General features: G+C 45.5%; 1 protein-coding gene across 5 annotated transcripts in view; it reads right to left on the reverse strand.

The window, feature by feature from the left end:
• Positions 1-183: 183 nt before the first annotated feature.
• MTMR2 (myotubularin related protein 2) overlaps positions 184-13,875 on the reverse strand; it is a 64,421-nt gene continuing 50,729 nt past the window's right edge. For 4 of the 5 annotated variants that reach the window (XM_079319116.1, XM_079319117.1, XM_079319115.1 and 1 more), the window contains 8 exons: positions 13,178-13,327; positions 12,185-12,373; positions 9,992-10,177; positions 8,950-9,156; positions 7,313-7,405; positions 5,898-6,011; positions 4,350-4,526; positions 1,449-3,402 (listed from right to left, as the gene is read on the reverse strand). In XM_079319116.1, coding sequence (XP_079175242.1) covers positions 3,241-3,402; positions 4,350-4,526; positions 5,898-6,011; positions 7,313-7,405; positions 8,950-9,156; positions 9,992-10,177; positions 12,185-12,373; positions 13,178-13,327 — 1,278 coding nt within the window. In that variant the 3' untranslated portion in view covers positions 1,449-3,240. Of the gene's footprint in view, positions 546-1,448; positions 3,403-4,349; positions 4,527-5,897; positions 6,012-7,312; positions 7,406-8,949; positions 9,157-9,991; positions 10,178-12,184; positions 12,374-13,177; positions 13,328-13,875 lie in introns of those variants that run through there. The other variant, XR_013776051.1, reaches the window with a different exon arrangement.

Here is a 13,875-nt window from a genome sequence, read left to right on the forward strand (position 1 = left end):
GTTGAAAAATTAATAAAGCCAGCTTGCCTGTTGAATGAATTGTGGGAAAGCTGCACTTCCTCTATATTAGCTGTGTGTTTGCTGCAGCACTGTGCCACAGCCAGTGGGCTTTTCATGCCAAGGTGACTTCTCCCTGGTCAGGGTGATGAGTGAGAGCTGCAGGTAAGGTTGCAGTCTTAGTCCACTCTTGCCTGTGGCTGAACAGGCAGGGAACTCTGCAGTTCAGCACAGGCAGAAGGGGTTGAGTTTGTTGCCTGTAGGTGATCCACCCAGCTTGTCTCCTTGCACAGAAGGCATGTAAGGTGTCAGCTGCTGTTAAATGTTGCTAACCAGGTGTAGTGGGAGTAACCACTTTAAGAGCAGTTCATGTCAGGGGTCCTGAAAAATGAGTAGCCAAAACTTACACTTGGTCATTTTGCTTGGGAAGGACCTTTGGAGACAAGCTTGCTCAAAGATGGGTTAACTTCAGCATGACCTCGGGCTCTCCTCATGCAGCTCCTTACTGCTGGAGGGCTCAGGAGTATTTTAGGTTCCATCCATGCTGCCTACTGTGAATGAATGAGGTGCCCAAGTTAGAACTAAACCCACAGGTTGACAGCATCAGGGACCATCCACTGAGGTGATAACAAATTATCTCAGTAAATTTAGGCATAAGTTACATGCAGAAATCTGAGTACTTCCTTTTACATGGAAGTTACTGTGCCAATGCACTGTAAGGTGCAGAAACTGGAAGGTTTTTTTTTTTAGTTGTGAACATATTTCAGAATACTTTGAGCGAAATACTTTCACAATTAAAAAAAAAACCTTCTGCATAGTGCATTAGACAGTAGCTTCTGTGAGAGAGTCGTCTAGCCTAGAAAGGAGGAGGCTCTGGGGAGACCACCTAGCACCTGAAAGGAAGGGTTATAAAGAGAGCTGGGGAGGGTATGTAGTGATAGGGCAAGGGGGAATGGCTTTAAACTGAAAGAGGGAAGGTTTAGATTAGTTACCAGGAAGAAGTTCTTTCCTGTGGGGGTGGTGAGACACTGGCACAGATTGCCCAGAGAAGTTGGGATGCTCCACCCCTGGCAGTGTTCAAGGCCAGGTTGGATGGGGCTTTGAAGAACCTGGTCTAATGGAAGGTGTCTCTGCCAATCAGTGGGGTTAGAACTGGATGAGGTTCAAAGGTCCCTTCTGTGATTCTGTTTTTATAATATTGAGCAGCTAAGCACTGTATGTGTATTAATACTGATCTCTGCAGGATAAATGAAACATGTCCAAAGATGAATCCTGGTTTTCTGTCATTCTAGACTCCAGAGTTTCAACATTAGCAACTTGAAAGACCCTCTACAGAAGAATGAAAAAAAATTGGATTTCACACACTGAACTTGCAGTGCTATTTATTTAATGTCTGCATGTCCTGCAAGTCCTTTGGAAAACCACATTGTTGAAAATAAGAGCACAGGAACTTTATCCATTTATCCATTTTTATTAATGTTAAGGAAACCAAACAGCCTTCATCAAGAAACAAAATATACACACAGAGTCAATTTGCTAATACAGAATAATGCTTTAAACCATCTTATAGTGATTGTATGTAACAGCAGACCTGCAAATCCAAGTCTTCAGACAGTATTTTGTGTGGATTCTTTGCACTGTTGAACAGTAACGTGTCAGGCCACCCTATAACAAACCTGGTGATGCTGTGCAGGCTGTTACTTATTCTGTCAGAAGGTGGCTGTGGATTTCTCTGTGAGCACAGTGTGGTGATGGCAGCAGTAGAGCAGGCAGAAGTGGGACTGCAGGAGGAAATGACTGCTAACAGCCTTGGAAGGAATGTGGCTTTTGAAAGGCTGTTTCTTAGGTGGAAATGGGTCTGATCTTACACTCCCTTCAAACACCCTTCTCTAGTGGAACAGCAGCTGAGTGAAGCAGCTGATAGGTATATTAAACAGGTGACCATGGTCTAAAAGAGAAACACAGGAACCAAGCAGGACCCCTTCTCCTCAGCAGAGAGGTGGAGAAGCAGCCTGAAGACCTTGCACATACTTAACTGCCTTTGCTCTAAGAGCCCTCTGTAACCCTGTGCTTACCTCTTTGGAAGAGCAAGGGGGCAGTCATGGTTTCACCAAGTGTGTGTTGTATTTCCTACAGTAAATTTTTGTATTAAAATTGAATTTCAGCTTGAGTGACACCAGTTCTTGAAGCAGACTATGAGGAAGAAGGTAGGGTTTAGAAACTGGATAAGCTGTTTGGTCTGCCAGGAAAACCTAAAGCGGCAGCTGCAATGCAGGCAGAAAGGCGTCTTTGGTTGATGCACAGTTGCTTCCATTAGTTAGCAGAAAGCTGAAATACCGTAAGTACACCACTATAACCCTGCACAGAAGCATTAAAATTGCTAATTATGCTTACCCAAGCAAAATGTAATGGCTGATCCCAGCAGTTCACACGTGCCCCTTGGTATTCCACTACCTTTTCCCCTGATGACTATGAGGCACTGGAGGCCAGAGGAGCTGTGGAAAGCCAAGGGGAGCCACAGTCTGCTCCCCCCTCTGAAATAAAGGTGCTTAAGTTGCATTCTGGCACACCCACTGTAAACCATAAGTGAGATTCTAAAGTTGCAGAGATGGCAGTAAACGTTGTCCTACAAAATCAAGTCCTGTAGTGTTGCTCCTCTACCGCAGTGTTTTATTGGGAGAAGCTGCCCTTCCTTTAAATAAGGCATCATTTACATGGCTTCCTATGATCTAGGTCGAGGTGCAGGGAATGACTTGTTTCAGACACTGCTGTTGCTTATTTCCAGGTGTGCTGGAAAAGGCCCTCATTCACTCTGCTGTGCAGGAGGGTGTGTGGTGGCACAGCTGCATCTGAGGCTCCAATACAAAGTCAGGTTTGGCCTTTCAAACTTCTGAGCAGATGTTTTTCCTCCATGGTGCTTCATGCTCATGCACAGACTCTTTCAAAGCCAAGTGATTTCCAGCACATCAGTGAACAAAGAGCAAGCTCCAGGCTTCTTACAGGTGGCAAGTGCAATTGGCTTGTATTGTAAGCTGGCCACTGAGAAGGGTACTTGCATAGGGGGCCTTGTCTGTGTTGGTTTTTGCTTTAAGCTTTTCCTAGATGCTACAGTACTAATAAATTACCCTGGAGAGAAATAAATAAATAGGTTGGCATGTCCCAGGCACCATGCTAGAAATCCAGGAGGTTTTGGAAAAGCTGCCCCCCATGTCCTGGGAAGATAGTCATCAAAAAAAGTCCATGTTATACAACTGTCTGTACGGGGGCGACGCACTGTGCGGGAGAGCCGGCTCGCTCCGAGGAGGAGGTGGAGCGGTTGGTGATTTCCCTCTGCAGCTCCTCCACTTTCTTCTGCAGCTCAGCCCGCTTGGCCAGAAGCTCCTTGTAGCGATTGTGAACGGGTTCCTGCAAGGAAATGTGTAGCAGAGCACTGGGGGAGCCTGAAGCACAAACTGCTGCTGACCTTACAGACAGCTGTGAGGGAAGGGGGTACACAAGTGTCATCAGTCTCCAGCCCGCAGGTACCTGGGTGGCTGCTCTGGCTCTTGGCTGTTCATTTGGATCCAACAGGCACAGTGCTGTGGCTGAACAAAACAGCCTCTGTGCATTTTGAAACATGACAATTGCCAAATGCTGATCTCTGACATTTCTGGGGGACTCTGGCCATGGCATCTCAGCCTGGACATAATTTCAGAGGCTAGGGAGGAAAAAACCCAGCCAGATTCTTCTAAATATTTTCACATAGTTCTGACTGTTTAACAGTCAGTACTGCAACGTGTTTGCTGGGTTCCTGTCTCTAGCACTGCAGATCTGCAAAACTTACCTGCAGGTGGGCATGTAGGGGCCTCCAGAGTAGGAGCATGGAGGCAACTGGGAATTTTTTGTCCCTTCCTACTAAAAAGTGATGTCAGCATTCAGGGTCGTGCTCAGACTGCTTGTCTGAGGTGCCTGCCTGGGCAAGGCAGCTTCCCTGCTGGCTGGGGTCAGATCCCTGTGCCTCAGGCAGCCAAAGCAAGCAGCAGGTCCACCAGTAATTTAAATACAAAAATTCCCAAAATTCCTATCTAGAACTCCACATCAAGAGAAGTCTTAACAGGTTCTATCTGTAAAGAGAATTCACATAATTTCCCCCACATTTTAAGTGAGAAATTTCCCAGATTGCTGAGAACCTTCAGCTCCTGCAGATTTCACAAGGTGGTGATGTCCAGCTGGGCACTTGCACTAGGCAGCTCCAGAATTGAGGCACTGTTTTCAGATTTAAGCAGTGGCAGCACCCTTACCTAGAGGTGTTGACTCTGAAGGAGCAGTACGGGTACGAGCAGCGAGGGAAGCAGGAGCAGGGAGAGGCGTACCTGAGGCTTCATCCTGGGGTTCCAGCGGATGTAGTAGCCCACCCACAGCTCCAGGTGGCGCATGCTGGCCACGGGATACAGGACGTGGTTGGAGTAGCTCACGTACAAGGGGTTAGTAAACTCCTCCAGCTGGCTGTTGATGTAAGACCAAAGTGATACAGTCTTTTTTGGAAGGCTCTGTAAGGGAAGGGGGTGGAGGAGGCTTTATTTGCCATACGAATCCCAGCTATCTACAAACTATAGCAGCACAGACATATGCCTGTCATTAATATGTAGCTGGTTGTTTTCTGTAGCTTAAAAAAATCCCCCAAACTGTTCTTTTGATGTGGTTCTTGTACTCAAAGCACATGGATGCAGGCAGGCACACATGCCCTGGCACAGAACAACCCCTCTGACCCACCCAGCTGTCAACACAGACCAGGAATCACCATTGCTACAGAGAGGGGACACCAGCATGTGAACTCCCAGTGCTTTAGTTCAGCTTCACTTCTCTGAAGTGCTCCTGGAGGACTTGCTGGAGTATTTAGTTGCAAAGGAAGAAAAAAAATATTTGACTTAGGCTGACCTAGTAGAGAAATTATGCCTGTGTATAGTCCCACTAAAACCAGTGCTGAAGTACTTTCTAGTTTAAGGCTGAAGCCTTTAAAAAAATCCCCAAACCCACATGCAAACAGATTTTCCTCCCTGGGAATGACAATTATTCCATCATTGTGGACTCCAGAGAAACGGGGACACTGATTTCACTATAGGAAAATGCTATCAAATTTATTTTTCAGCTAGTTTTTATGATTATTTTTTTTAACTGGTGTTCTATCAAATGTAATCACATCACATGATTACACAGCACTGCCCTCGTGTACCTCTGTGCTGTTAGGCTGCAGCCTTTGGTGACAGAATGCTTAATCTTCAGGTAGGTGAGACAGAATGAGTGCCACTGTTTTCCTTCTAATTCCAGACTGGGTCTGGATGTACACATCTCTGCACTCCCTGGGCAAACAAACCTTGGCCAGACTGCAGGGCAGAGCTGGCTTGTGGCAGGACAGAGAAGCACATCCTTAATAATAGCAGGAGAGTTGTCCTCCCCCGGGAAGATGCAAGCACAGCAAGAACACACATAAAGACCAGTTACTTGCTGTAACCTGTGTGTGCAGAACGACAGCACACACTAGGTAAAGCAACCTAAAGGAACCACTTCAAAGAAAAGGCATGACAAAAAGTACCCACAGAGAAGATTACAGTAAACTGAAGTTCAAAGCAAAACTGCATTTCCACTACCTGAGAGACACCAGGAGCTATTCAACCACTAGTGACTAACTGGAAGTAGACAGAGTGTTCAGAAGGGAGATGGTGTTGCTCTGAAACATGAAGCCTCCAACAGTTTATGCAAGGAGGAAAATCTCCCAAGTCCCAGCTGTTGAGAAGGGGGCTTGGCATTTCCCAGACTCACATCTACAACTATCTCTGAGTGAGGAACCTGCTTCTGTAGTGACATCTGGCCAGATGAAGCAATCAGGAACAGGCTTTTACCTCAGAGAGAAGCTGTCTTACCTCCTTCACTCTCTGCTGCTCACTGCTGCACAGGAAGGTTCCAAACAAACAGCTGTACAGGTGGTCCAGGATGGTGATCAGGAAGTACTCATTGAACTCAAATGCTGTAGGAAACTTCAGGCAGAAATAGAAAATCAGGTTGGGATTTTAAAACAGGAAAATGAACTTCCTCCCACACTGTGGTCTTGGTAAGGAGTTGGTCTCTTCATTTCTAGAATAGGATCTGTCCCTGTTCCCTGTCTGGCTGGATAATCAGGGTCATATTTGTTCCTTCCAGGAGCAAGAGTTTGCCTCTTGGAAAGCTGCTTTGCATATTCAGAGAGGAATTTTGAGCTAAAGCCAGAGGTCTGAGGGGTTAGAGCATTGTGTTTATGTATACTCAGTGCTGCTTCAAATTGAAGCTTGCTCTGCTATGCTTGTCCCTCACAACAAGCCATGCAGCCAGACTGTGAACAAAAGGCACACGTGAAATAAATACATTCAAAAAGTGGAAATTTCCCAGGGCCAAAGGGAAATACCTGGGTGCCCAATACAGCACTTCCCAAAGGGAACAACAGGGACACCTTGTGAGGAAGGTCAGCAGGAGCAAAAGGTCTAGGGGCACAGGCCATGTTTGTTGCTGAGTTCTGTGCAGAAACAATCTGACCTGAGACAGGGACAACTGAAGCTCCACAAAGGGTCAATATGAAAAAATGCAGTGAACTGCAAATATATGCAGGAGTGATGGAGAGGAGAGCAGGAGACATTCCTCCCTCACAACCACCCTCCTCTTTCCAGGCTGCCCAGTTGTGACATTATGACCTCATCACTGCAGGTCAGGATGCCCAGCTGTAGGAGCAATTCAAGGAGACCACAATGAAGGTGACTTTTGATGATGGTAAGGCCTCCTCTTCCCTCTGCATGGATGTAGTACAGTGTCACTTGTAGTGCCATCCTTCTCTAGCTTTTTTTACAGTGAACTGCCTGACCATAGCTGACTTCTGTATCACAGAAGATACAAAAAACCTTTCAGGTTCCATGGGAACCATATGCCTGGGGAAAAACCTCTCAGACATAGGGAATCTCTCCTGGACTGTACCTCTGCCATGCCTGGTCTGAAGTGAGGCACTGAGCTCTGTACCTCACATTATGAATTGGGAGCAGTACATTTGCCTTCAGAAGAAGTTAAAATGTTACAGGTTCAGCTTGGGCAGAGGCAACAGGGATCTGTTGCACCCACCATGCTAGTGACTTACATTAGCAAGTGCTTTCAGGCTCTTGGCTAAACAGACTCCCAAGAAGTTGGCTGCCAGAATCAAAGCAAGAGTAAAGGCCAGGAAGGAGAGCCTGCACACTGTAAGGCATTCCTGTGTGCAGACACTGTGCCATGTCTGGGTGCACTGGCTCTGTGGACACGAGTGCCCCCAGCAGTTTACCTGTCTAGTCATTTGCCAGACACAGTCGATGAACTGCAGGAAGACGGGAGAGCGATCCGCATCCGCGTGATTCTTGTCCCCGTGGCCAACTCTCTGAAACAGCAGGACAGAGAACACGAGTCACACAGGGCTTCATGGGGGAACTGCTGGGGTCTGCTCTCATCACCTAAGCCTTTACCAACAGCTTTACAAAACTTCAAATGGGCCCTGATATTCCTTTGTCCATATCAGTGGGTAAAGGAGTAAAGGACAGCTACTCTCTTTGTCTTTGAAGTGAGAATTCTTTATGGGGATATTTCCCTCCTAAGTTAAAACAAGAGTTGTTTGAGTAGAGGCTCCAGATGCTATGCTGGCACTGATTTCAGTTAATAGCTAAAGTTCAGAAGGGGAAAAAAAACGAGAATGCTTTTTGCTTCAGTTGCAGCTGTTGTCCTGGCTACTTCAGTAGTAGAGGGGGCTAGAGGCAAACACTACCTACAGGCACGGCATGCGGCAATAACCGTCACCAACACCTTGCTGCTTCCAGGAGCTGTACAAACACCAGCCCAGCCCATCTCCTGCCACCTCCAGACAGGCAGCAGTGACAGGATTCCCAGCAGCAGCCTCCAGCCCTGGCCCTGCTGTGTGGCCAGCACATGTGAGTACGGCTCTGCAGAACTAGCAGAGTACATTAATGGTTATATATTACCCGGGAGCCCCAAGTACTGCACAAAGATAGAGCAAGAGCATGTAAGTAACAGAGATCCCTAATACTGTTCTCCCCTCACCAAAGGAATTTGCTGTCAGTATCTTCCTTGTCTAGACAGTGAAGAAGCTAAGGAACTCATTGTTCAAATGCCAGATAACAAGTTTTGCTGCAGCAGAACCACAGTCACTTTAATGCCTCAGTTTCCCCACCTTCCTCAAAGCATTTGACCCACCACTGCAAGTGCTGTATACAGACTTTGCTCTAGCCCTTGCAAAATTAAAAACCAGTAGAGAACAGCTATGAGCAAAACACAACAGGAACAAAGACTAAAAGGATACTACTGAAAGGGTCTCATTTCCCATCAGTGCAAACCATAACAAACTGCTGTGTCACAATCCACAAAGCTGCCTCTCTGCCAACTGCAAGGGCACAGCCACAAACTACTCTTGGTCCAGGCTCAAACTGCTGCTCTTTCACCTAAATAATTAGAAGCCTCTCCAAAAATAAAGCATGTCTGAAGAAAATGTGAGGTCAAGGCTATAAACAAATTCCCCAACCTCTTCAATACCAAAGCATTTCTTAGATGATGGTGCTCAAGCAGTCTGAGAAAATGGACTGAATTGGAAACAAAGACAAAAAATACCCCAGTGGTCTCTGCCAGCTCCCAGCAGAAATGCCAGCACTGAACCCAAAGCACATTGCTAGTTTAAGCCCAAGCATGGGAATATGATATTATCAGTCAGACATCTGAGACATTTAAATACCACCTGTTCCTTGCATCTGACCAATACAGTTCCAAGGAGGTTAAGAGATGAATGGGATTATAAGCAGAAAACAGTATTCACCTCTCATCTGTGAGTTCACTCATAGGAAATGTTAAACTCCTCTGAAATCCTTCAAGAGGGACAGTAACTTTCTGTTCAGTGCCTTCCACGGGCCAGTGACTCACCAGCTGAAATCTGTGGCCAAAGCTCAGCCACTCCTTCTCCACGAGCACCTCAAAGCCCCTGATGGTTCTGTAGTAGCCATCCAGCATGAGCAGGGCCAGAGAGGTGAGCTGGGCTGTGCGGTCCCAGCCGTCACTGCAGTGCACAACCACGGATGTCTTCCCCGACTCCACTTTGTCAGCAATCCGGAGGGCTCCAGCAAGAATGAGCTAGGACAAGGGAAAAAACAAATTACTAAATCTCTTTGGAACAGAAACCAGAAATGAAAAATGGCTAGTGACAGCACAGGACAAACCAAGGGCTCTGCTTGCCTCAAGGAGAATGGTAAATCAGTTCCAACTACTTTATAACTAGGACAGCAAACTGGTGAACACATTTTCTGTTCCAGCAAGATCATGACACATCTAAACTGTACTTTAGGCACAACCCTAGAAGAGCCCTTGCACAAAGTTCAGTCCTTGGACAAGTCAAGATTCAAATGCAGGAGCATTTTGTGTCTGATAGGAGTGGCCATCACCTTGCAGCTTCTCCAGGAGCAGATCTACCCCTGTCTGCATCAGCAGAGCAACAATGTAAGCTGGATATTTTCAGAAAATTATTTTCAAATCATTTTTTAAAACCAGCACCTGGAGAAGCCAAAACATTCTGCCTCCTTATTCTGACTGTGCTTGGATTCCAGAAAGGCTGAGAGGGCCCAAACTCCCAGCATTTGCTCATCTGGACCAGGCAATAAAGAGTGCATGTCAAGGAGCCGACTCAAGAACTTGGAAACTCTGTAGCTCCTGAGTTCTAAGCAGAGCTTTCACAGTTACACACCATCCAGGAACATTCTTCTCTTCCAAAACACCATCTTTCAGTATTTCAGCCCTGTCTCTTGTCCCTCTTCTCATCTCCTTAAGATTCCTCACTCCAAGAAACTATGGTTTTAATTGCTTATAAAAGGAAAACAAATTCTAAGTCTTTAAATTTGCAAGAAATTGAAAATCCTGTGGTTAGCTCTGGATATCTTTCCCAGACTGGTAAGGACTTGTGCCACATGGATACCTTGATATGCTCCAGCCAGTGAGTTGACTCTAAATTAGACAGCCAGTGAGTCTCCTCGATATTGGGATACACAATTTCTTTCAGTTTCCTCAGTGACTCTCTCATAACATGAATATTGTGAATATCCAGGAACACTAGTTCTGCATTCTGATAGGCATCCTCGCTCTCATAGCCTCCTCCTTTAGCCTAAAGAACAAAATTCACATACAAATCATTGACAAAACCATATTTTGTAGTTTATCCCAGTCATTTGTCCTGAGCAAACAGCAGCTGACAAAATACCAGTGGCTGGTTATCTAAAGCAGGCAAAAACCATTGGCTTTATCTTACAGCTGGGAGCAAACATGTACAGGCACTCTCTCTTCTGCAATACCTAATGAATGCTATAATTTTTCCCAAAGAATATCACATTACAAGCCTTCTTTTCCTCTGTAATTATAATTTATCCCCATTCAAGCTGTTAACTCATTACATTCGCCAATCTATCATTTAAAAATTTACCATACTATTACAGAGGAGGATAACCCACACACTAATTGCATTTCCTAAGTAGTGGGAAAGGCAGATTAAAAAAAAAAAATCTTTACTGCAACAAAACAGCTCCACCATTAAAACAAAGCTTAAAGTGATGGCATGGAATACAATTTTTAGAAGGGTAGAATGATGGACCCTGGGAACTACTGCCCTGTCATCCCCACCTCTGTGCCTGGCAGGATCATTGAACAGATCCTTCTAGAAGATGTGCTAGGGCACATGGAGGATAGGGAGGTTATTCAGGATAGCCAGTACAGCTTCACCTTCTATGCTATGCCTTCTGTGATGGAGAGACTACAGAGTGGAGAAGGGAAGGGTTATGGGTGTCATCTACCTGGACTCCTGTAAAGCCTTTGCACAGTTCCCCACAACATCCTTCTCTCCAGACTGGAGATGGTGGGCAGACAGTTTGATGGATGAGAAGTTGGACAGTCACAGCCAAAGGGTAGGGGACAATTGCTCAATGCCCAGGCAGTGACAAGTGGTGTCCCTGAGGAGTCTGTATTGGGACCAGTGCTACTCAATATCTTCATCAGTGACACAAACAGAAGGATCAAGTGCACCCCCATCAGGTGTGCAGATGACACCAAGCTGAGGGGTACAGCTGACACTCCTGAAGGATGGCATGCCATCAAGAGGGAACTGGACAAGCTCAGGAAGTGAGTCCATGGGAACCCCATGAGGTTTAACAAGACTGGGTGACAGTGCTGCACCTGGGCTGGGGAAACCTCTTGTGTCAGCACAGGAGGATGAACTGATCAGAGCAGCCCTGCTGAGGAGTTGGGGGTGTGGGGGGATGAAAAGCTCCTCATGAGCTGCCAATGAGCACTCACAGCCCAGAAAGCCAAATGTGTCCTGGGCTGCATCCAAAACAGTGTGGCCAGCAGGGGAGGGATGGGATTCTGCCCCTCTGCTCTGTGAGACCCCACCTGCAGTGCTGCATCAGCTCTGTGGTCCCAGCACAGGAAAGACAGGGACCTGTTGGATCAAATCCATAAAGATGATCAGAGGTCTGGAGCACCTCTCCTGTGAGGAAAGGCTGAGAAGGGAAGGCCCTGGAGAGACCTTACAGTAGCCTTTCAGTACTTAAAGGAGGCTTATAAAAAACATGGGGACAGATGTTAGTTGGGCCTGTTGTAATAGGATGAGGGGTAATGGCTTGAAAGTAATAGAGGTAAATTCAGACTAGACATAAAGACAAAATTCTTCACAATAAGGGTGGTAAAACACTGGAGCAGTTTTTCCAGAACAGTGGTAGATGCCTCATTCTTAGAAACGTTCAAGCTCAGGTTGGACAGGGCTCTGAGCCCTGTTAGAGGAAGCAGTCTTTCAACCATGTGAATTGAAAAATGGTGAAACACAATGTCCAGAGTGCTAGAGTCTGACCTCAGTACTATTTCAATTTTTTTCCCTTCCAATCTCATTTCACATTGTAAATTAATATAAAGGATTGTTGGCAGTCACACTGATATCTTACAGGCATTTTACAGATATCAGTGCAGGTACAAAAGTCTGTATAGAGAATCAAATCATTCCATGCAGATTTCTTCTTCAGTGGAAAACCCTTTTGTGATCCTTAAGAATAATATTAAATGGTGGTGGGAAATATGCTCTAAATTATTACATTCCCAGTTTTAGACAGAGGAGAAAGTACCCAACCTTATTGGCTACAGCATTCACACTAGGCCTTGCATCAAATATGAAGATTTTATGGGACTGGGCATTGGAATCCATGATGGCTTGAAGGTACTTTTCATCCTCCTTGCTCCGCTTGCCACTCACTCCCACCATGGGCTGGCTACAGCGAGTGATCGTTGCTTGACTCTCCGGGTGAATCCATGACAAGACCTTCAGAAACAAATGGGAAATAAATAAAGGAAAAATTGGATTCATTAAACCAGTGAAGTGAGTTACCTATAATAGCTTGCTCTGGGGTACTATATCAGTGGGTTCCAAAAGGCTGGATTCTATTAAATCACAACTGAATGTAAGAAAGAACTCTTCTGTCCTTATTCATTCTGATGGCATTCCCAAAGTTTGAACAAACAAAAGGTGATCCAATTGTTTAAGTCTGACTTTTAAATATTATTCAGACTGCTTTTCTGGCTGTTGTGTCAGTACATGGGCTATGTCTTGCTTTATGTTACACCATGTAAAAGTTAAGCACTTTAGGAACAGACTGAATTTTCTACAGACTTGAAGAGTAAACCTCTATAAACTTAAGGAGTACCTTTTCGGTTACCTCTGAAATAATCGTCATAACAAAGTGCTTTGTCTTAATTTCATTAAATAAGTGCTCTCATCAAGACTATCACTGTTTATTTCTCTGTCCTGAAAATTGTCCCAGACAATTGTAAACAGCCAAGCAGGGCTGCCTTGTGTTTCCCATTCAGGAACTGAATTGAAACTTGGTCTGAGCTGTGCAAAATTATCTTATCTTCTAGTTTTGGTTTAGTCTACATCTCTTTCACAACAGTAGTTTCAGCAGATACTGTTGTTTTCTATGTCCTCAAACATGTTGTTGTCACTTTTATTATCCGCTGAACATTTATTTGCTCCCTGGAATCCACCCAGCCTGATCTTGGTATAACTTATTGCCCAAAGGTATGTGTAACAAAACCACATCAAAGTGGCTTCTTCTGTCCCACTCACTGGTATGCGTCCTCTGGATCTGAAGGATGCCACTCTCTTTAATTCCTCGTCGGGAATGTTTACAGGCACAGCTAGAATGGCAGGGTATGTATCACACAGCTCATAGCGCTCATTAATCTTGGTCAGCCTCCAGCTTTCATTGGGAATTCCCTAAAGAGGAAACTGCAGGTTAGCAAATGAGTTGCTCTGAGACCTCAGCACAGACAAATCCCCAGACCTGAAATTCAAGGCAACTTTTGTAAATGAAGGACATTTAGGGCTGGCACCTGGGAATGCATTATCTTGGTAACCTGCATTTCATGTCTCTCCCCAGAGAGGTGAATGTTTTACTCAAGTCACTGAGGAGCAGAGAAACTGGGCTTCAGACAGGGTCACCTATGTCAAAGGAACTGTGGAGGATACAGATGATACAGGTGGTCCTCCTGAGCCCATCTTTATGATACCTTCTGGTCTCACCACGGGCTTAGTGAGAGCCAGGAGCAGGACAGAATGGATAACCAACTCAGTCCCCTCATGGCACACAGCTCAAATATGTTGGGTGGAAACTGGGGATACGAAGTGGAGCTACCAGACAGGATGGAGGGGAGGGGTAGAAGGGAGAACAGGCAGTGAAACACCCCAAAAAATCAGCCTGATTTAGGTTTAGTTCACACCTGTGAAAACCTCTAAAACCACTAAAAACTTAACAACTGTATGTC

The sequence above is a fragment of the Erithacus rubecula genome (genome assembly GCF_903797595.1).
Source record: "Erithacus rubecula genome assembly, chromosome: 1".
NCBI lineage: Eukaryota > Metazoa > Chordata > Aves > Passeriformes > Muscicapidae > Erithacus > Erithacus rubecula.